At 35.9% G+C, this 22,815-nt stretch overlaps 1 protein-coding gene across 1 annotated transcript in view; it reads left to right on the top strand.

The window, feature by feature from the left end:
- The window catches only part of UBAC1 (UBA domain containing 1), a 38,823-nt gene extending 19,630 nt beyond the window's left edge, over positions 1–19,193 (top strand). The window contains exons 4-10 of the mRNA XM_069108380.1: positions 324–431; positions 2,753–2,855; positions 3,269–3,377; positions 4,221–4,443; positions 6,802–6,888; positions 9,917–10,055; positions 13,889–19,193. Coding sequence (XP_068964481.1) covers positions 324–431; positions 2,753–2,855; positions 3,269–3,377; positions 4,221–4,443; positions 6,802–6,888; positions 9,917–10,055; positions 13,889–14,004 — 885 coding nt within the window. The 3' untranslated portion in view covers positions 14,005–19,193. The remainder of the gene's footprint in view (positions 1–323; positions 432–2,752; positions 2,856–3,268; positions 3,378–4,220; positions 4,444–6,801; positions 6,889–9,916; positions 10,056–13,888) is intronic.
- The last annotated feature ends 3,622 nt before the right edge of the window (positions 19,194–22,815 follow it).

Here is a 22,815-nt window from a genome sequence, read left to right on the forward strand (position 1 = left end):
TAATTATGCTACCTAGTCAGAGAGCTATGAGTTTGAGTTAATTTTTGACTTTCATTCCTCATTTCTAGTCACATTAATCAGTTTAAGACATCACATTTTTTCCATGTCCTAAATAATATGGCCCTGGTATATTTTTGTGACTAAGCAGTGCAAAGAATTAATTTGAAATTTCTTATTTGGACCCATCTGTCTTAAAGAAAATTTAATTTGTTGATGTGCCAGGCAGTTTAATTTCTAAGCTTTGTCAGTCATTTATTAAATTTATTTATTTTCCTTCCTTGATGGTTCTGTTTTATGTTACTAAGTTTCTTAATTCTGTGTAGAAAAAGCAAGAACAGAAAGCTCCAGATAAAGATGCTATTCTCAAAGCGACAGCAAATATTCCCTCCCACAGTGTAGACAGGACTGTGGCCCATCACAGCATGAGAGACGTGAGTATTTGAAGATGTAACCTCATTTGACACATTTCTAAAATTCATCTAGTGGAAAAAAATTTAAAGTCCAGATGATTTTGAGTTAACAAGTGGAAAAAGGTTCTTTGGAAGTTGGACTAAGATACTGTATGAATATACTGATGATGTCATAGAATTGTAAAATCTTACTGTTGGAAGAGACCTTAGAGGTCATCTAATCTGATCTTTTACTATCCTAAGTGTGAATCCTACTCAGTAGGCTTCTAGGGTCTGCCTGGACTCTTCCAATCATGAAGAACTCACTTTTAACTTTTTAAGCAACTCTTAATTACCAGAAAGTTCCTCCTGATATTGCAGTAAAATTTTCTTTCCTTTAACTTCCCACTAGCAATATTCATTCTGCCATCTGGAACCATACAGAAGAAATCCTACTTTCACATGATAACCCTTCGGATAGCTAAAGACAATGATCATATTTTCTCTTAAGTTTTCTGTAGTCTCAGTATCTCATTTTGGCCCCTTGTTTATCTTGTTTACTTATGGGCATGCTCTAGTTTTTCAGTACTTAATTCAGTGCTTCAGGGATCAATGAGTTCACCAATCTGAATTAATTCTTCCACTAATACAGATTAATATCTTAGTTTAGTAGAGTACTATAGCTTAGTAAAGAGTCTTCATGAGTCTCTGTGGCCCAAAAAGTGAATCACCTGATTACCAACTCTATAGTAATGAACCTCTTTGAATTTTACTTATATTGGTCCTCAAGTGGTAGGTACATATTGTTTGCCATTAGACCATCCTTTTCAAAATTTCTTTTAAGATATGACATATGAAACTGAATGTGATACTGTAGGTATGGTCTGATGAGGGTAGGGAGTATAGCCGCAATATTTTCTCCCTTTTTCTAGACACTATGCTTCTCCCTCACATGTTATGAATATTACTTTTATACATACTTTTTCAAATAACTTAATTTTGAGTTATTTTGTGTAGAAAATTTTGGTCCTCAAAGTTTCAGGTGATTTGAAGATGTTGGTTTCAAGCTAATTTGGATATAACCCAAACTTAGGTGTTGAGTTTTATGCATAGAGACTGAATATCAGCTACTTTGATTATCTTCTGTGTGTCTGACGCAGATTGGTAAAAACAGCTGAACCATATGGTGGTGGTATGAGTCTTTCTTCCTCAAGCACATTATAGAAAATACTTCTCTTGATATTTGTCTAAATATTTCTTTGCTAATCAAGATAATCAAAATTTTTCTATAGAGGCCAATGTATATGTTTGCCTGCTTGATGTATTCTTGATGAATTATTCTGTTCCATTGAACCTGATGATTCCAAGCTCTTTGTTGTCAAAGTTCATAAAATACAGTAGAACTCCTTTGTTACATTATTGGGAGGTAAAACTCATTTTCTAGACTATGTCAGGGGTGGGGAACCACATGTGGCCTCGAAGCTGCAGGTTCCCCACTCCTGGTCTCTGTTCTTCAGGAGTTCTCCTATATGTCAGTCAGATACCATTAATTAAAGTGTCTGCTATGTGCCAGGCACTATACTATGTACAAGAGATGCAAAGAAAGGCAGTAGTTCTTATCGGGGGGTAGGGGGGTGGTATTTGGGGGGAAAGTTAATAAAATTTAGTCTCTGCTATATCAAAATCCCTATAATAACCATGTTATAATGGACTTCTATTGTATTTCCAACGATTACTTCCTTCTAATTTAGAAAACCCATTTACTATAGCAGACAATATTCAGACAAGTCATTATTTTAGTAAGGCTGAAATTAGAAATCTGTGTATGTTTGTTCCCTCAAATTAAGGGAAGTCTGTTTTCTCTTATTAAATGAAGCAAAAGAGGAGATGTGCAGAATACTTAGCAACCAGTTAGCATAATGTTGTGTTTATTAAATGAAGCAAAGCTAGGTTTGTTCAATATATTTAGCAACCAGCTACCATCACTTTGTGCTTTTAGACTTGTATTATTATCCAGAAAGATTCGTGGGGCACTAGGGATTCCAGACTATACTAGCACATGCTGATTTAAATAATAAGGTTTTGATTACATGTGAACTACTTGGCTAATTTCCATATGTCATTTCCTTGTGAGTATAAGAATAAGAGAAATAAGCACCTTCCTCACCCACCCCCATCCTGATAGATTTGGGCCTGTTAGAGGTAAAATAGCAACATAATTTTGATGATATGAATCTGATAGCTCAAATAAATTAAATATTCCTTTTGTACATGAAAGTCCTAGTATAAAATAGTAGTTCTATCAGCCTATTTCGGTTCCTTAGAGTCTTGCAGAAATCATTTACTTTTTTCTTTTATTACAGTTCCAGACAGAACTCAGGAAGATCTTGGTTTCACTTATAGAGGTGGCACAGAAATTGTTAGCACTGAACCCAGATGCAGTTGAATTATTTAAGAAGGCAAATGGTATGATTACATCCCATATTTATTTTATAATATTATAACCTAATAAAAATGGTATATGTCCAGTAATTGAATGAACATGTTATTTCCTCATGCTATTTTTTTCTTATCAGTTTGATTGTTGACCCATAGTCCTTAGTAGGTAAGCTGGCAGAATAAAGATTGTTCTCTCTATGTGTGTCTTTGTTTCTGTCTCTTCTAGATATGTATTTATTCCTTTATCATTTATCTTAATGCTGCATTAATCAACATCGTTATGCCTTTCAGACATGTTCAAGTTACTTAGACGACTTCTTGTCTAAATCTGAAATATACTTAGGCAATGTAAATTTCATCTGTGCTAACACTTTGTTTGCATAGATGGAATTTCCTATTTTGCTCACACTGTGTCACACTTTTTTCTGTCTTGCTAATAGCAATGTTGGATGAGGATGATGATGACCGAGTAGATGAAGTAGCTTTAAGACAACTTACAGAAATGGGCTTCCCTGAGAACAGAGCTGTGAAAGCACTTCGTCTCAATCAGTATGTATTTTTATAAATGTCAAAGAAAGAATTTTTCTTCTCCCCTGACCCTTTCTCTCCTTCGACCATTTTAAGGGATAGATTTTAATATATGGATTTTAAACTGTTTTGCATTACTAAAAATTTAAGGAAGAGCTTATATATCAGTGTTGTGAATTTTGCATGCCAGCATGTTCTATCTATACTCATAAGGCTCATAAGAGAAAGAAGTACCAAAACTTTTTAATTTTTTTTGGTAAAGATAATTGAATTTAAGTCCAAAACAGCAGAAAAATTTTGTCATCTATTCTCTAATTTCCCTCATGTGCATGTGAGTGTTTGTGTGGGGTGTGTGTGTGTATAATAGCAACAACTCAAAATTATCTATCTTTGGCATTATTCTCAGGTCCTCTGTTTTGAAGTTAACTCCCTCTTCTTGTGCACATTTAAAGTAAAAGCAGCTTACAAATCAAAGAATAGTCTGTGGACTGTTTCTTCCTCTGTTGAACATAAACCTGTGTTGCATGCACTCTACTTTGATTACATAATTATAACCATTGCTTTAGAATGTAAGTTTTTTAAAATTTCTTTCTTAATTTTCAAGTTAAAAGAGATTTGTGCATTGTAGTGCCTAGATAGACACTTCAGCAAGTATTCTAGAAAACTAGGGCTTCTGACATTGCATCTCTAAATTTATTTCTAAGTATTTTTAAAATTGTAACTATAAGGATAGTTTCAATTAACATTAGAGTTGTTAAAAAGAAACAAAAAGGCCCTTCCAGGGATTTGAAAGAAAATTAAGAAATTCACTAAGGCTTCAGCAATTAACCCATTGATTTTAGAGAAACTTTTGTCATTTTACAGCATGTCAGTAACACAAGCCATGGAGTGGTTGATAGAACATGCAGAAGATCCAACTGTGGACACGCCTCTTCCAGGTCAGGCTTCATTAGAAGCTGCAGGTGCTTCTGCCTCCTCCTCTCAAGCTTCTGGTGGATCTAATACAGAAGGGGAGGAAGTCAAGGATGAGCTAACAGAAATTTTCAAGAAGATCCGTAGGAAAAGAGAATTTCGGCCAGATCCACGAGTATGTTATATTTGATGTCAGCTTCTAAATGAAAGTTTTATTTTATCTTGCTCTTCAGGATATTGGTTACTTATATGCTTATGGAAGAATGTTTGTTACTTGATTATTAACCTAGGTTAGTTTCTGCTTTTGGAAAAAAGGAGTAATGCTCTATGAAATGATTTTATGGCCTACGATCCAAATAGAGCAAATTCATTTAAAGTTGAATTCCTATGATTTTTTCTTTTTTTAGGAACCAGACATTTGAAGGCATAAAGTAATATATTGATGCAAATTCTTATGCAATAATAAAAATGCCATTTGGCCATAAGTAATAGGTTGAAGCAAAGGAGGTACACTATGAATTTGTGTTTTCTTCTTCACGTTTTTTTTGTTGTTGCTTTTTGGAGGGCAATTGGGGTTAAGTGACTTGCCCGAGGTCACACAGCTGGTGTGTCAAGTGTCTGAGGCCGGATTTGAACTCAGGTCCTGCTGACTCCAGGGCTGGTGCTCAATTCACTGCAACACCTAGCTGCCCCTCCTCTTCACATTTAGAGCTGTAGACCAGCTATTATGTGTAGCCTTATGCCTTAGTGCCTTGTGTTATCTAATCAAATAGAATAATTGATTTGTTAATAGAGGAGAAAGGAAATTATTTAAACTAACTTACCGTCTTTTTGCTTATGATAGTTGCAGAGGCTATAATCTTTGGAATGTGGCTTTTCCCTTATATTTTATTGAGCTAGCCTTGTTCCACCTCTGTGCATTATTTTGGTCTATCTAACTTAACAGTTTTATCCTAGTTTTATTCTGGGGCAGCTATATGGTGCAGTGGATAGAGTGCTGGGTCTGGAGACCTGAATTCTAATTTGGCCTCAGACAGCTACTGTGTGACCCTGGGCTAGTCCCTTAGCCTTTGTTGTTTGCCTCAGTTTCCTCATCTGTGAAATGGAGATAATACTAGCACGTACCTCTCAGGGTTGTTGTGAGGATCAAATGAGATAATAATTGTTAAGTGCTTAGCACAGTGCCTGGCACATAGTAGTCACTATATAAATGTTAGCTCTCATCATCATCCTAATCATTATTACTATTCTCAAATTGCTTAATATTATCAGTACACTTAATACTATATAACCTATAGCTGCCTAAAAAGACTTTTCCTTTACATCCTTCTGGTAGGTATTTGAAATGTGTTAGGTATTTTCTTCTTTAATAGTGATTTTAAAAATATGAGATAGCTGAAAAATCTTTTCCTCCTTGATTAGTCTATCACAGTCATAACAAATAATAGCTCTGTACTCCAGCATAGTATAGCTGTGTTAGTAGAAAATGCACTAGTCTAGGATTAGTCTAGATATATTTGAAAATGTGCTAATATAGGAGTTTAAAAACCTTGACTTCTCCAGTCCCAGTTCTTCCAACTAACTAACTATATTTGGGACAAGTTATCTTTTACCATTTTTATGATGGAGATGGTATTTATTAAGTGCTTACCATGTTCCAAGCACTGTGCTTTACATTCCTTATTTTTAAAATGCAGGGATTGGCTTAGATGTCTTCTTAATGTTACTTGCATGTCTAATATTCTTTGAGGGACCTCCCAGCTCTAAATCTTAGATTAGATTAAATGGTCCTATGCTTTTATTTAGCAAAGATAATTATAAAATACAGATTCTTCATGATTTATAGCAAAATAATTTTGGAAATAGTGTGACCACACCTATGGTTGCTGAAAAGTTTCTTCATTGATATTTAATCTTGGCAAGAAAGGGACTTTTCTTTCTAATCTTTTCCTAGATTACTGAGTAAAGGAGACAGCATGGCACAGTGGCAGTAACACTGGACCATGTCTCAGGAAACCTGAGCTCTATCCCTGGCTCTCTCTGTTTGACCTTAGACAAATGAATTCCCCTCAGGGTCACAACCACCTTATTTGTGTCTCTGTCTTTCTTGGTATCCCCACTTAGCACAATACCTGGCACAGAAGAGCTTAATAAATGCTTGTTGACTGTTTATCCAGCTACAGTGAATGAGGTGAATTAGATGAAAAAGTCCTTTCTGGTTCTAACATTGAGGATTCTATAGTGAAATTTCCTATCTTCATTTAGTAAGATCATTATACATTATACCATCTTTTGCTTTAATAATTATCAGATTGTTTGGATAGTCAGTACACGATACTATTGCAATAAGGTTACCAGGGAAAATAATTATATTATGGTAAATCCAGTGGTACTAAATTAAAAAGAAGCACCTTCTACTCAAATATTGTTAAAGAAAAGTGGTTTAGTTCCATGTCAGATCACTTATTCACTGAATTTGCGGACTTGTTCTCAGTGAGCATGGTATTTAATGAGTGGTGGAATTCTCATTTAGGCCGTCATTGGTCTGATGGAGATGGGATTTGATGAAAAGGAAGTGGTGGATGCACTGAAAGTAAACAACAACCAACAAAATGCAGCAGTGAGTATGACATAGTTGAAATATTTCCAATTGAAATAGAGATTTTTGTTCACTTCATATTCTTCTAAACCTAATTTGAAGACTGTGGTTAACTTCTTTTCCCCTTGTTTAATTGTACTCCCCTACATCCACTCTTTACTCTAGTCAAACTGTACTACTCTTTTTCATTCTAATTCTGTCTTTTCCTGCTTCTATATATGTCATCTTTCATGCCTAGGATTAATTTTTCCCAGGATGATAATGCCTGACATTTCATGAGATGTCAGAAAGAATGAATATTGGAAAAAGCTATTAGATTTGTCAATTAAGAGATCATTGGTAACTTTGGGGAGAGCATTTTCATTTGAATGATGTGTTCAAAAGTCAGACTGTATAGAGTTGAGAGTGTGAGAGGAAAGAAAGTGGAGGCGTTGATTATAGACAGCCTTCATAAGGAGTTTACAGGGAAGAGATATGGGATAGCTATTGGTGATGGATGTGAGGATTTGGGCGGGATTGGGTAGACATAGGCATGTTTTTAGACAGTAGGGAAACAAGCAGTAGACAAGGGGAGATAAATGAGAGGGGTAGAGATATTGGAAGGGAGAGTTTTCTGGAGAAGATAGGATAGAATGGGATCATTTGTGCATATAGAAGGTCATGTGTTGGCAAACAGAAGGTCATCTCTTCACGTGGGACTGGGGTGATAATGAGATAGAGGTGGAAGGGCATCTGATTGAGGTAAGATGAGGAGCAATGGAGAAGAGAGAGCTCTAGTCAAATAGCCTCATATGAAAAGATTTGGAAAGGCCACTGTGTTGAGTAAGTTAATTGATCATTTAGAGACGTGTAAAAGAATTGCAACTTCATCCAGTGCTGGAAAGGGAAGCCAGGGAGGTTTTCTTCCTTCTTAGCAGGAGGGTCTCAGTGAGAACCAGAAGACAGAAGGAGTTGGAAAGGAGAAGATTTAAGATGTTAGCACATTTGTTACCCATGGAGCAGACTTTGGAAGGAATTGGGTCCATTTAGAGTCGGACACTGGGGGGTCTGGGTTGAAGGGAATGGTAATCAGTGATCAGAGGTTCAGAATCATTGGGATGGGAAGGGTATGACCAGGTGAGAGTTTGCTAATCATTGAGGCAGGAGTTCAAGTAGGGTTTCATTGTCCCTAGAAGCTTGGCTTCAGGGTGGAGTCCTTTCTTGGGCCTTAGGCATCTCAGATGAGGGGACAAGTGCTAGGAGCCAAAGGAATGGTTTTATTCCTCTTCCTTAACCACAGAAGACCAAGCAGGAATCATGATAGAATTGTGTTTCTTCTCTTACCTGGAAGGAAGGAGTCTGGTGCTTGATGAAATAGTATTTCTCTTTTTCCCATGAAGACCAGGCAGGAGACCTGGTGAGATGGAATGTTGTTTTCTCTCCTTATCCCAAAGGTGGGAGACCTGGGATATTGATGGAAAGGTTGTAGAAAAAGGGAGCATGTAGAAAGAGAAGAGGAGGACCCAGGACCAAACCTTGGGAATTAATAAACCTTAAGAATTTTTCAAGAACTAAGAAAATATTTCTTTATTGGGAACATAAAGTAATTGTCTATATATGTGGTTGACATCTTATTAAAAAAATTAGTTTGGGGAAGAACTAATATAAAAACAGTTAGGGAGTAAGATATGGATGATAATCCAGCCAGGGACACTGAGCAGGAGTTGTTAGGAGGATATTCGAGAGAGAACAGTCATGAAAACACAGAGAACGGAGTGCTTAATAGTGTCAAATGCTTCAGAGAAGTCAAGAAGGAGAACTGAGAAAAAGGCTATTAAATTTGGCAATTAAAAGATCATTGGTAACTGGAGAGAGAAGTTTTAGTTGAGTGGTGAGATTGGGAGCCATTGTGAAAGCTTTAGAAGTGAATGAGAGAAGAGGAAATGGAGTTAGCTTGTTCTAGGAATTTGATAAAGGGAAAAGAGTTATCAGATGATAGCGTTAGGAAATAGAATCAAATACAAGTTTTTTAAGGTTAAGAAAGTTTACAGGCAGTGGGGAAGAATAGGGAGAGAATGAAGATTAGAGAGTATAGGAAGATGAATTTGGGATCACTCCGCTGGAGGAATTGGGAGGGGATTGGATCACAGAAACATGTAGAAGCATTGACCTTGGTGAGGATATGCACCTCATTATCAGAGACCAGAGTAAATAAAGGAGGAAAGAAAGGAGTGGTAATGTCAGGGGTTTTAAGATGCAGAGGAGATTCATAACAAATAGCCTCTATCTTCTCACTTAAATACGTATTGTCAGCTTAGTATTTGAGGCTTAAGAAGAGAACATCTGGGGAGTGTTACCAAGAATCAGTTAGGGAGAAATAACAGGATTGCCTTGCTGCATTTAGTGCTTGGTTAGAATTAGAGAACATAAATTTTTAGTGAACACAGTGCTGTGACTTCTCTTCTCTAGCCTCATTTAGCACTCAAATAGAAGCAGAAGAAGCAGGTGGATAGTGGGAATATCCTAGGGTTGGAGCTTGGCCACACATGAGCAGTGAGGTCAGTAGGACAATGAGCAAGAGACTCAAAGACAGTATAGTATTGAATTGATAACCTAAAGGGTTAATACTGTGAAGGGGGGAAAGTCAGTCCAAAGTAGTGGTCATGGCCTGAGAGGTTACTGAGAGGAGTAGGCAGTGATAAGGAAGACAAAGAATAGGTTTAGGAGAGGTGAAGCACTGGGAAGATCATGCTGTTGCCCTTATTTTATAAGTGGAGAAACCAAGGTAGTTAAATTGAATGATAGGAGCAAAAGAAACTATGGGAGTCAGATTTATAATTCCTTTTCTTCCAGAGCCTAATCCTCAGGGTACATCACTTTCAATCTAGACTTGGCTTCATTTTTATTTTTTACTTTCAATTAATAAACCTTAAGAATTTTTCAAGAACTAAGAAAATATTTCTTTATTGGGAACATAAAGTAATTGTCTGTATATGTGGTTGACATCTTATTAAAAAAATTAGTTTGGGGAAGAACTAATTCCAATGACTACTACTCCTGAATTTTTCAGTGTGAATGGCTACTGGGAGATAGAAAACCTTCACCAGAAGATTTAGATAAGGGAATTGATCCAGATAGTCCTCTCTTTCAAGCCATCCTTGACAACCCAGTTGTGCAGTTAGGACTAACTAATCCTAAAACCTTGTTAGGTAAGTATTGCACCATTTTGCTGCAAATAGAATCTTGGCTATTCAAAAAGATGACTTTTTTTTTTATTGAGAATAGATTTATTCTTGCAGCTCCTATTAGGCATTACCTCTCCCATCTGATCCTCCAACTCTAACACTTTATATCATGGTTACTGTAGGTAAGTTGCTTAGAGCTTGGAGTTTTTTTTTTTAAGTCTCAGTTTTCTCATCAATAAAATGGTCTGATAACATATACATTATCCTTTGGGATAAGGAAAACACTTTATAACATTTAAAGTACTATAGAAATATGAGGAATGTAATTTCTTAGGCCAAGATCTTATAATCCAGAATATGACTATATAGAGACTCAGACATTCAGATGTGCTAGAGTTTCATGTTCTGCAGTACAGAAAACCAAGAACAACAACAAAAAACTGGCCTGAATCTTTCTAACACTTGAAATCTCTTGTGGGTGAATTAATTAACCATATTTATGGCAGCCTAACATATATTAGCAATTTCAGCCACAAGAGTTAAATTGAATTAAAAGATTAGGACCTATGTGTGGTTTATTTCATAATCTGGAAAAAAAAGTACAAAAGAAAACACACACTTGATACATTTCTATAGCAATGTGCATAGAATTAAATGGCATTTGCAGCTTTTTATCATAGACTTGTATGTTAAATTTGTCAAGGTTGAAATAGTAAAAACTTTGATCTGCTTGGAGCTTTGCCTTGTAGTGCAGCTGTGTGTTATCAGTCAAAAAGAAAGTTCCTCTCCTAGAGAAAACCCATCTGTATTAAGCCAGAATAAAATGTATAGGTAGGGGCTAGGTGATAAAACATGTACCAATAACTGAATTTGAGTAGAATTTAGCTTCTGGCTCACACGTCAGTCCTCAAGTTAATAATTTCTGTTATGATATTACTTGGAATTATTATTTTGGTACCAGCCCTTAAATATTTCCAATTGGATTTTTAAAAATAAAATTTTATCTATGTGTTTTATTTCTATACCACCTACATTTCCTAATGTATATCTCCTTTCTTCCCTTCCCAAAGAGCCATCCTCTATAACAAAGAAGAAAAAAAGATTTGCAAAACTAACAGACACATTGGAAAAGTTTGACATTATATGTTATGAACTATACCCTTAGTTCTGCCCTTACAAAGAAGTGGAGGAGGGAGAGTATTTTTTCATGTCTCTTCTTTGGAGCCAAACTTAGTCATCACAATTCCATAGTATTCACTTTCTATTGTTTTATTGCTGTTCTTTCCTTCTACATTGTTGTAGTCGTTGTGTATAGTTTTCTTGCTTCTGCTTACTTCATTTTGTATCAGTTTATATCTTCCTCTGATTATCTGTATTTAACACATTTATTGCTTTTCACAGCACAGTAATATTCTATTGCATTCAATGTCAAACTGAATTTTAACTGACTTTCAGAGTACTATAAATAAACTGCCATGTGAAGGACACAAAAACTCTTGTTGATGAAATTTAGTGGGGAATGAAATTTTATAGGTCAAAAGAGCTTTCTAGCACTTTCACATTTTAAAGTATAGAAATTTGGTTTGGCATTCTATTTAGGTCCATGTGCTGGATCAGGTGAATATATTGTACAGCTTCCCTTTGGAAAAAATGCCAAATACTTTAATAATGAACACTCTTATGAAACTTTGTAAGTTGGTTAATTGTTACTAGATTGCTTATCAGGAGCTTAATGAAATTTTGCTCACTGAGTTTTGACATAGAAAATCAAAGAATTTGAATTTATAGGTTATTGCAAAATAGTCAGCCTCATTTGATAGGAACAAAATTTGGTGATACATTTGAAGCCTATAGTTTCAAATGTGGGGCATTTGGGGGGGAGGAGGAATACTTTTTTAGGTATGTTCAGATATTAAATATTCTCAGTAGCAATTGTAAATAGAGAAATGTTATAACTAGGAATAATAATTGCCTTATGGGCTAGCCATGCTCTGTCAGATTTTTATTTTATTCATGTGGAGGGAGATAAGATTTTATATGGCATAAATCTTAATTCATACAATAAAAAATATATATAATAGGGTCCTGTATTACTATGGGGTTGAGATTATTGACCTGAGATTATTCAGTGTTTGCTAAATCAAAAAAACCTATACATTTTTTGTAAAAAAGTAAGAATAAACATCTCTTTCTCTTTTTTTTTTTTTTTTTTGCTTTTTGGAGGGCAATTGGGGTTAAGTAACTTGCCCGAGGTCATACAGCTAGTTTTTTTTGTGTTAAGTGTCTAAGGCTGGATCTGAACTCAGGTCCTCCTGACTCCAGGGCCAGTGCTCTATTCACTGTGCCACCTAGCCACCCCTAAACATCTTTCTTGCTATAATTTTCTCTTAGCTTTTGATCCAAAGTATCTAGTCAATACTTCTGTATTAGTTGATATTTCTATTATGACAAGCTGCCTGTTAGACATATCAAACAGAAATTCCTATAGGCATCTCATACTCAACATGCCCCAAATCAGAACTTGTTATTTTCCTCAAAAACCTGTCCCAGATTCTTGAACTTTCTGTAGAGGGTATTGCCATCCTTCTGGTCATTTAGGGTCACAGCCTCAGAGTCATCCTTGACTCCTCACTTTCACTTCCTCTGTTTGCCTCTTTTGTCAGTTCTAACCCTGAGAATCTCTCACATATATTTATCCCTTTTTTTTTTTTCTGTTAACACAGCCAGTTCCTTTGTTCAGCCCTTTTCACTTCTCACCTAGACTATTACAATAGCCTCCTAGAGGGTCTTCTTCTCTCATCATTCTCCTCTCCGATTGACCAGCCACACAATTACCAAAGCCATATTCCTAAAGCATAGGTTCAGACCAAATCACTCCCCTGCTTAATAAACTCTTATTATCTTTATGATAAAATGTAAACTCCCTTATGTATAGTTTAAAGTCCTTGACTCCAGCCAACCTTTGTAGACTTACCACAAATCATTCCCCTTCACACACCTATGTCCCAGCCAAACTAGCCTTATTGCTATTCTGCATATGATGTTTTATCTCCCCATTCCAAGTGTTTGCACAGTCTGTCCCCTTATGCCTAGAAGGCACTCTCTTATCAACCTTAGGAAATAAGAACCTCTAGTTTCTTTCAAAACTCAACCCAAAGCTATGAAGTCTTTCCTGATTCCACCGTCTACTAAAAACTCTCCTCCTTCCAACCCCTAAAATTACCCTGTATTTGTTTTATATCAGAGGCATCATGGCATATTGAAGAAAGTCAGGAAAACTTATTTCAAGTCCCACCTCTGCCATATACTGACTGTGAACCTAGACATTTCACTTAACTTCCATTAGCCTGTGAGCTTCTTGAGAGCAAGGACAATCTTTTGCCTTTTTTTTTTTTGCCTTCCCAGTAAATCCTTACTGACTGACTTAAGTTCTCAGTGTTCTTGGGAACTCTTTAGGAATGTAAGTTGTGGAGAATATCCTCAGCAACATTAGTAAAGGAAGTTTCCTCACAGGAAAATTTCCCTACACCAATAAAATTCCCATCCCATCCCTTATTTGATGCATATTCTTATTCTTTATTCTTATATGCATATTCTTATTCTTTTCCCCAATGAAATGTCAGTTTCTTGAAGGTAAAGGCTTTCATTTCTATCTTTGTATCCCCAGCTCAAAGCACAGTATTTGAAGTATAGTAAATACTTACTATTCTTTGATTGATCTGTATATATACTCTTTATATATAAGGATGTCCTCTTTATATTTAGAAAGTAGTTTTTAAAAAAACACAAGCACTACATACTTACTAATATTTACTAAAGACATCATGAAGTGAAAATTGTTCTTCCTCTTTCCACAGCATTTGAAGATATGCTTGAAAATCCATTAAATAGCACCCAGTGGATGAATGACCCTGAGACAGGACCTGTCATGCTACAGATCTCCAGGATCTTTCAGACGCTGAATCGCACCTAGGGGGATGGATACCCCTATACTCTGCTGCTCCTGCTGCCCACAGCTTCAGGTTCCTTAGAGAAGAAGGAGCCGAGGATTTGGGGGGAGGGGAAGAAAAGTAGCTTTTGGTATTTGGCTAGAGGCCCTCTTAGTTATACTTCTCAAACAAGAAAGAGTGTAGCTTATGGCCAGCTGGAAATGTAGTTGCCTTACGGATTTATTGATAGTGGAAGAAGGGTTTGTATTCACTTAGATTGAATTAAAAAATCCATATCTCAAAAAATACTCATGCAAACAGCTTACAGGGGATTGTTTGAGACAATAATGACTGCTCTGGTTTTATACCTTATTGCTTTAAAAAAAGAATCTGTGAGGGTAGTTTACAAGTCAGTATTTTTAGCATCTGACTGATGTTTACAAAAAGTGACTGACCACTTCAGTGAGGAATTAAATGATATACTCATCTCTAAAGAGTATTAAGTTATGATTATTAAAATGAATGCTATTTGAATTGACCCTTAGAGTTTGATTTTAAAACCTAGATGTTATTTGAGAGAGCATGTTTCAATCCAAACTGTTAACATCAGACATACTAATTTAAGTAGATTAATTCATAGGTTAAATTTCTTTAATAAATAGTTTTCCTTTTTCCTATTTCCTGTGTTAGTGTTGTTCTAGTACCCAAAGAAAAAGTATTACATTAAGCAGCTCACTTCTCACTATATTAAAGATGCAGTATTTTTTTTCTCTAACAGTTCATTTTGCCTTACCAATATTTTTAATACCTACAGGGGTAGGTTTTTATTAATGTATAGACAATGTTGATGGTAAAAAGACTTTTCTTTTAATGAATTTAAAAAATCTTTAGAACACAATTTCCCCCCTTATATCTTAAAGAAAAGCAAGCTCTGTTACAGGCATTAAGCTAATACCTTTTCTGCCTCTTTGCCCTCTTTTTAAATAAAAAAAATACTGTTCATTATAATTGCCAGAAGTAGTTGTCTTCTGAGGATGTTTTGGTTACTAACATTCTCTTGAAGGCAGCTGAATAACATCTGCCTTAATTCACTAACATATTCGCCTTGATTATTGGCACCTGAATATTATCTGGCATTAGTTGGCTTTTACATTGTGGAGTTACTATTCTTCCATAAATAGCCAATGAATAGAAAAGTCTTGTAGATGAGATCTTAGCTAAATGACAGTCCTAGTTAACTGGTCTGTAGAAGAGCATTTTTATCTCACTGACCAGATATCTTCATGGTTTTATATTTAAAACTTTAGGTCAGAAATATCAGGAATGATTTTTGCTTCTCTTTTAGGCATTTTTCTGGTTCCCATATTTGTTTGTTTGGGAAAAAAAGATCTATGTAAGACACTCCTGAACACATGTGTGAAGTGTTGCAATATTATCTGTTCTCTAATAATTTGTTCTTATTTTTTTTCCTCTATGCTTTGACTTAAAAGTGACCTGTTGGGAGTTTGGGCCTTTTTTTTTTAACTCAAAACCCTTAATTAATTTATTTTAACTTGAAAACTGTGGAATAAATGATTTTCATTTATTTCCTCTTCCTTGATAGAGAATAATATTCCCCCTGGTACTTCTCCCACTCAAAAGAGTAAGTTTACAAGTCAGTATTTTTAGCATCTGACCAATTTGCACACAGTGACTGACCACGTAAGTGAGGAATTTAATGATATATTCATCTCTGAAGAGCAATCACTTCCCTCTCCCCTTCAAAAAAAAATGATGGGGGTAGGGGGAATACTGTACTTCTAAAATGATTAGTGATAATTTACAAACACATTACCTGTTTGACTCTATATAATATTTATAAAAGAGCAAAATATCTTAGATAAACAAAATCCATGTTACAATGTAAAGTTTGGCTTTTAGTACAATAGGAATATTTCTTTTGTACTACAGAATGATTCTTACTTTGTATAAAATTTATCGAAGTAGTATACAATAACCCTTATTAAAGTACCTCTTCTCCCAGGTTGTGAAAATTTCCTGAGTTCATTGTTCCTTCTGTATACAGATTTTCAAGAGCCCTGATTAAGAAAATTGACTAGTTTCATAAGCCTAGTCTAGAATCTTAATTAGGTTGTATAAACTGAAATTTCTATGAAAAGAAAGCTGTTTTATGGCCAAAGAAGTACTGCATCTTTAAAATATCCCGAAACTGAGCAAATGTTTCAGGTTTTGTGTGTGTGTGTGGTTTTTTTTTTTTGCTTAAACTTAATTCAAATTGTTTTAGAATGTAAATCTTTTAAATATTTTAGAGGGAAAAACTAAAAGATAGTTCATTTGATGTGTCTCTTCAAAAAGGCAAATTACTATTTGGGCTATATAGCTTCTGAAGATTATTACTTGACTTGGTAGAACTAATTGCTTCCAGTTGCTGGGCAATTAACAGTGTTCTAGGGATATATTTTTTGCAGAAGGCTCAGTGTGAATAAGGACTTCATGTAGATTCAAATTAAATTATCAGACAATGCCACATAAGAAGCTAGTAAAATCAAACCATTAGTATACATACCTGTTTAGTATGTAGTCAGGGCCAAGGATATGTCTGTCAAGTGGCCAATTCAGCAGATTTTAGAGAGGAGCCATGGAAACAGGCATCCAAACAATGGTTACTTTTTATGCTCTTTCCGCTGTGTTTGGAATATTGGTAATTCCCTATGTTACTGATGGAGAATTTTTAAAATTCTCATACTAAATTTTGGGCTGGGATTTGGCAGACATAGGAAGAGGTTTCTAGTGGGGGACCTTGTTGGCAGGGAGAATATAGTTAAGTGCAGTGTCCAAACTGATATTCTCTATCCATGACAAAGGATGGAATAATTATGTTTACAACTTCAGAGTTCAGTCTAGCATACATAGCAATATTAACATGCAGCTCACTGAATGAAAAGTTAAAGCCACTGTGACCGCATGTCTGTGCATCATTCAAGCCAGACGTAGGGTAGGAATATGCAACATTTGATCTTAAAGAGAGGAGAAGATACACGAAAAGAAAGGAAGACTAAGAAGATAGCTAATGAATCTTCAACAGTATTGATTCTTTTCGAATTGTTCTTATACTTGTTCTCCACCATCCCATTGGTTGACATAGACAATCTTTACCTTTTGATATTTACATGTGATTATGGAAAGGTATTTATTTATTTAATATATATAATTTATAATTTTATCAGATCACAAAGCTTTGATATTTTTAATAGAAGTGTTCTATATGAAAGTTTGTTCTCAGGGCTTCATATTTATACTAACTTTGTAGAGGATGCAATATAGTTTGAAAAGCCAGTAATCATTTTACTACTAAAACATTGGTTACTTAGTATTAATTTGTGAGACAACCTCAGTAGAGGCAGGTCCAGTGAAAGTTCCTTTCTTGTTGGTTGGTATCTTCTAATGAAAGAATCCGTAGGATTTGGTGTAAAAACTATGAATGTAAGCAAAAATAAGATAACTTATGGTGTGGGTCTAAATTCTAAAATTTATATGTACTTTGAGAGAAATGTTTGTAGTCTTGATAAAGTCTGTATACCATTAGATCAGATCTTAGATGCCTGAGTTGGGGAGTAACAAGTAGTACACTGTATCCACCAAATTATGGTACTAAAAACCACCATAGCAACGGACTATTCCCATGTCTCACGTCTAGAGGATATAGCAAGAAGTGTGTTTGTTTTCAAAGTTATATTCCCAGGCAGTTCTATGTGTGATGTCTTGATATTATTACTGGAGCTAGATAGAACTCGAGAAGGGAATGCAGAGCACCTCACCCACCCATGTCTAGTGCCCCTTGCCTTGTAGTTGTTACAGTCTTTTAGGTTAAAACTTAATCCTCATTGACTTCCAAGGTTAATCTGAAAAGATAATTCCTTAATCTTCTAAAGAATCGATTCAGTTGCCTAAAAGTGACTAGGCCATTTAAATTCTATTTTAAAAAATAAACCTTTGGGATATTGATGGGATCAAGGATTAGTCCCAGATGTCCTCTCTAACTGAACTGTAGGCTTATCCAATAGTGGTTTTTACTGGGGCGGTTGTCCTGTTCCAGTGATTCTTGCTTGGCTCTCATTATTTGAGTGCTTACAAGATTGGTAAAATTCTCACCAGTCTGAAGTTTTACTACCCACCCCTTTTGTACAATCAAGCGTGTGCTTGCTACACAAAATGGTAATAATTTGTTGTCTAGGAGCATTTTTCATCAGAGACTATTAATTTACTCTGAAAATGCAGGTTATCCAGTGTGCATTTCCTTTGCCGAAACTTATTCTATTAGTATCCCAGTCTTAACTAATAACAAAAGGTTATAGTTGTAATTGGGATGTTGTATTTACCTCTCTAACAGTTTCCCAACCCTAGAGGCTAAGCACTTACGTACAAATCCTTGGCTGAAACTGAAGGAAGGACTTCTAATAAATGTAAATGCATTAAATTCTACTTGAATTTGGTTATTGTTTTTGTACCATTGTGGTGTTTGGAGTTTTGGGGGGAGAACAATGTATAAACAACTACCAAATGAAATGTTAACAGCTGCTGGCAATGCCTGTGTATTATTTTTAAAGATGACTTTGAATATTTTGCTGGTTTAATAAAATATATCAGAATGTGATTTGCAGTGACTACAAGGTAGCTCTAGTGCTGCATTTTCATTTTACCTGGTTATAAAAATAATTGCATAGGTTTGGTACCTCATACTTTTTATGTGAAAGTAGCACTGTGGCATGCACACCTGTTTTAAGATATAATGTTACTCTGGGGCAGCTGAAGTTGGGTGGGTATAGCAAAAACTCTAGAATTCAGAGTTCAGTCTACAGATATGGTGATAGGAGCATGATTTAGTTATACAACTAGTAATAACGCTAAATATTTGAATTGGTTTTGATGTGTGTGGTTTTTTGTTTTTTTTTAATACTACTGGCCTCCGGAAAGCAAATAAAATAATCTATTGAGCTAGATCTTAATGAAGTCAGATTTCAGCTACTTAAGGAAATTTTCTAGGTTAACACTTGTTCATATGATATATTGTTCCAACTTTGGTAGTAGTCATCAACTGTTAACACAACTTGCTAGGGGACTAGAATGATTACTGAATCTTAATTCCCCTACCTTCCATACACACTGACTGGCGTGCTGATAGGCGTGTTGTAAATTTATAACATATTAAAATAAAAGTGTTTTGATTATGTAAGCTGCTAGTAATTTTTTTTGCAAGAGATATTCCTTTTAAAGGCCCATATTTTAATAATCTTTGATCTCTCTAGAATGAAATGTATTTATCTGTACAAATTGGAAAGTTGTTAAGTCGGCATTTTCTTTTCGTGCACATTGTTATTAAAGAGATGTAGAATAGGATGTGGTCTGAGAATACTGAATCTTTTATACACTTAGGAAACGGGATGAAGAATCAAAAAAAAAATTTTTTTTTTTACCAGACGGTTCCCTTTCATAGTACAACCTATTTGGTATTGTAGGTGAATATTCCTTTTAAGGCAAAAACTTCATCAGAGAATTATTATAACTGTTTTGAAGAATATCAGAAAACATTTAGTGTACAGTAACAAGGAGGCACTGTGCTCTGAGGTGCTATCATGATGTTTGTGTGAAGCTAAGGTCTTAAATAGCTAGAGATATAATACTGTTAAATATAAGCTGATGGGGAAAAATTACACAAAGTAGCTTCATAAACTACATACATCGTTTGATTGCAGTGAGATGGAATTGGATGATAGGCGCATCTGGGTTCATCAAAAAACCTGCTTGGAAGCAGTGGGTTTTTGTTTGTTTTTTTGATGAATCATGGCGGAGAAGTATAAATGAATGAAGAGAGTTAATCCAGGTGTGGGGGAATAGAAAAGGGTGCTTATGTGTAGTTTTGTTTATGCAGGATAAAGTGAGAGCACAAGATGAAAGATGGAAGTTGGTACCATGGGATCTGGTCCCCACAAATACTAAATTTTAGCCCAATTAGTGAGGCAATAGGGAGTTGCCAGAGTTATTTGGCATGGATGATTGATGCCTATAGCTGTTGCACATAGATTGAATGAAATGAGTGAATCTGGAAGTAGTGAGGTTACAGCCTGGAAATGGGTCCGGAATACACGCTTGCTTGTCTTATCTTGCTTTTTAGAAGTTCTCTGTCTTAGGGTGAGGCTTCGATGTTATGTGATGAATAAACAGAGATTGCCAAAGGCAAAGATGTGAAGCCAGCCAAGTTAGTTTTTGTACCCTAATGTTGACCCAGGCCTGCCTTCCTGGAAAAATGCCCAGAGTTTCGATTTTCATCTACCTTCTCCGCTTTCAAAACTTCTTTGCTGCTAGTTGCCTTGTGAATTTTTTTGAGTGTTTTTAATTCACATGAGGTGATAATGATAGATAAAAGCATATCCCTAGGGGAGAATGCTTTAACCTAAACAAATAGTTCTCTAATGGTAGAATTTCAAGCCCATGAGTGACATTTTTGGGCAAGATAACTAACTTCCTAGTGCTCTTCCTGTCTCAACAAATAGATGACTGCTTCCTCAACCTCAACTTCAAACCAGTTAGGGATAAACCTCAACCTAAAACTTCGCTTAAGGATGAGTCCCAGCCTGTGTATGTGACTACTGACCTGACTGTTGAAATTCGATTTTGATTGAAAGCACTGAGGGGTGTGTGCAGCCTAGCCAAAAGATTCCTAATGTGTTGCTGTACAGTGCTGGGCAAAGTCCAGCTTCCCATATCCCATAGCCTAGTTTGAAAATGCTGGTGTAAAGAATCAGTGAAAGGGGGTGGATATTCATTGTAGAGTAATGACATTGGATCTTTTTTTTTTTCCAGTCACAAGTGATGGTGAGATGGTTCCTATCCTTTTATGTCTAGTTGCCTCTAGGGGAGATTGGTTAGAGCAGGAATGGAGAAGCTGCTGCTTCAAGGACACATGTGGCTCTCTAGGTCCTCAGTCCTTTGACAGAATCCAAATTTCAGGTCAAAAGGCTGCACTTGAGGACCCAGAGGGCCACATGTGGCCTCAAGGCCACAGGTTCCCCACCCCTGGGTTAGAGAAATCTGGCCTTTGTTAGATTTTCACAGAAATAACAAATTCTACTGGGACTTGGAAATAATTTAGTTTTTAATATTATTGCTGCCAGGGATTCACTTTCTCTCAGAGGAGATGGTGAGTGATGCCAACATGAATGAATGAAGTTTGGAGTTTTGTGAATGTTGTCTTTTTGTGGGGCAGGGAGATTTGAAGTATTGGCTAAATCTTCCTTTTAGTTCATATAGATTTTAAGACTGGAAACTGTTCTTTAAGCTCTGGGTACGTTGCTACTTAGAAGGGTTCATTCCACAATATACCTGTTATATGTAGAGCACCATATTAAGCCCTGGGGAGACAGTATCCTTTCACTTTTAGGATTTACAGTTTGGCAGAACGATAAAACACCAGCACAGATATCATGTAATATTGTATATCAGAGACTTACAACGTAATATATAACGTGAAGTTCAAGAAGGAGACATCATTACTCTTTTTTATACATTTTTAAAATTTAATTTTTTCAATTAACAAAAATCTGTTTTCTCTTCCTGCCTCCTTCCCCATTGAAAAACAAAATTCCTGTAACAAATAATATACATTCAAGCAAAATAAATTCCTACATTGGTCATATCTAAAAATATATATGTATACAAAGGATATATGTAAGAGAGAGAGAGAGAGAGTGTGTGTGTGTGTGTCTGTCTGTCTGTCTGTACTGAGAGAGAGAATTCTATACCCTGAGTGTATCCCTTCTGTCAGGAAGTCAGTAGCCCATTTAATCATCAGTCACCTGGGCAGGGAGGTGGTCATTACTGATTGGGGATCAGAGAAAGGCTTCATGGAGGAGTTGGCTTTATGGAGGCTGATGAATTATGCTGTAAAATACGGAAAGGTATTTAAAAACAAAGAGGAAAGGGAAACTGACAAAAGCAACAGACTGAGCAAAGGAATTGAGGCAGAAGGTCATAACATTTAAGGGTCAGAAAATAGTGAACATGTCAGAAAGGATGCAAAGGAGGAACATGAGATAAAGCTAGAGTTGCTGAACATGCCTCTGTGTGTATTGGGGAAGAGGTGATCAATCCTGAAAGTATTCAGCTGGCAATACTTGAAGCTATACAGCTAGTGCCTATCAGTGATATTAGTCATTTTAAAATCTTTAACTCTTAGATAGGATTACAGAACTGGAATTACAGATACAATGACGTTAATGTTAATGAAAACATCTATTGAAGTCTAGAGGTTCTTGATCTTTTTTTGTTCCACGGACCCCTTTGGCAGTCAAGTGAAAGAAAAAAACAAAGCTCACTGACCTCAGATTAAGAACATCCGGTCCGAGTAAAGCCACTGATGGAAAATGAAGAGTTTCCCTGGGAAGTTTTGAGTCCTCTCTAAAGGAAGGCTTTGGGAGGAGTTGATTGTTCAACCTTCCAACCCTTCATTCAGAGGAAAAAGGGAACTGAGGGAGCTGAGAAGGTGTTGAATACCAAGAGCTAGTACTACAGTGGTCTAACATGGTCATTTTACAGATGAAGAAACAGTTTCAGAGAAATGGCTCATACAATTCAAACCCAGGTCCTCCACTGTACAGTACCTAAATTACTTATTTTTTATTTTATGTTTATTTTTAGTTTACATTATTCATTTCCACAAGATTTTGGGTTACAAATTTTCTCCCTGTCTTTCCCCTACCCACCACCCCAAAACAGCGATCCTATTGTATAATTCCCCCCCCAATCTGCTCTCTCCTATGTCCTCCCCTATTCCCCCTCCAACTTTCCGGTAGGGCAAG

The sequence above is a fragment of the Petaurus breviceps genome, unplaced genomic scaffold (assembly GCF_028583685.1).
Source record: "Petaurus breviceps papuanus isolate PSGF00001 unplaced genomic scaffold, PetGlider_PUasm1.0 90383, whole genome shotgun sequence".
Classification (NCBI taxonomy): domain Eukaryota; kingdom Metazoa; phylum Chordata; class Mammalia; order Diprotodontia; family Petauridae; genus Petaurus; species Petaurus breviceps.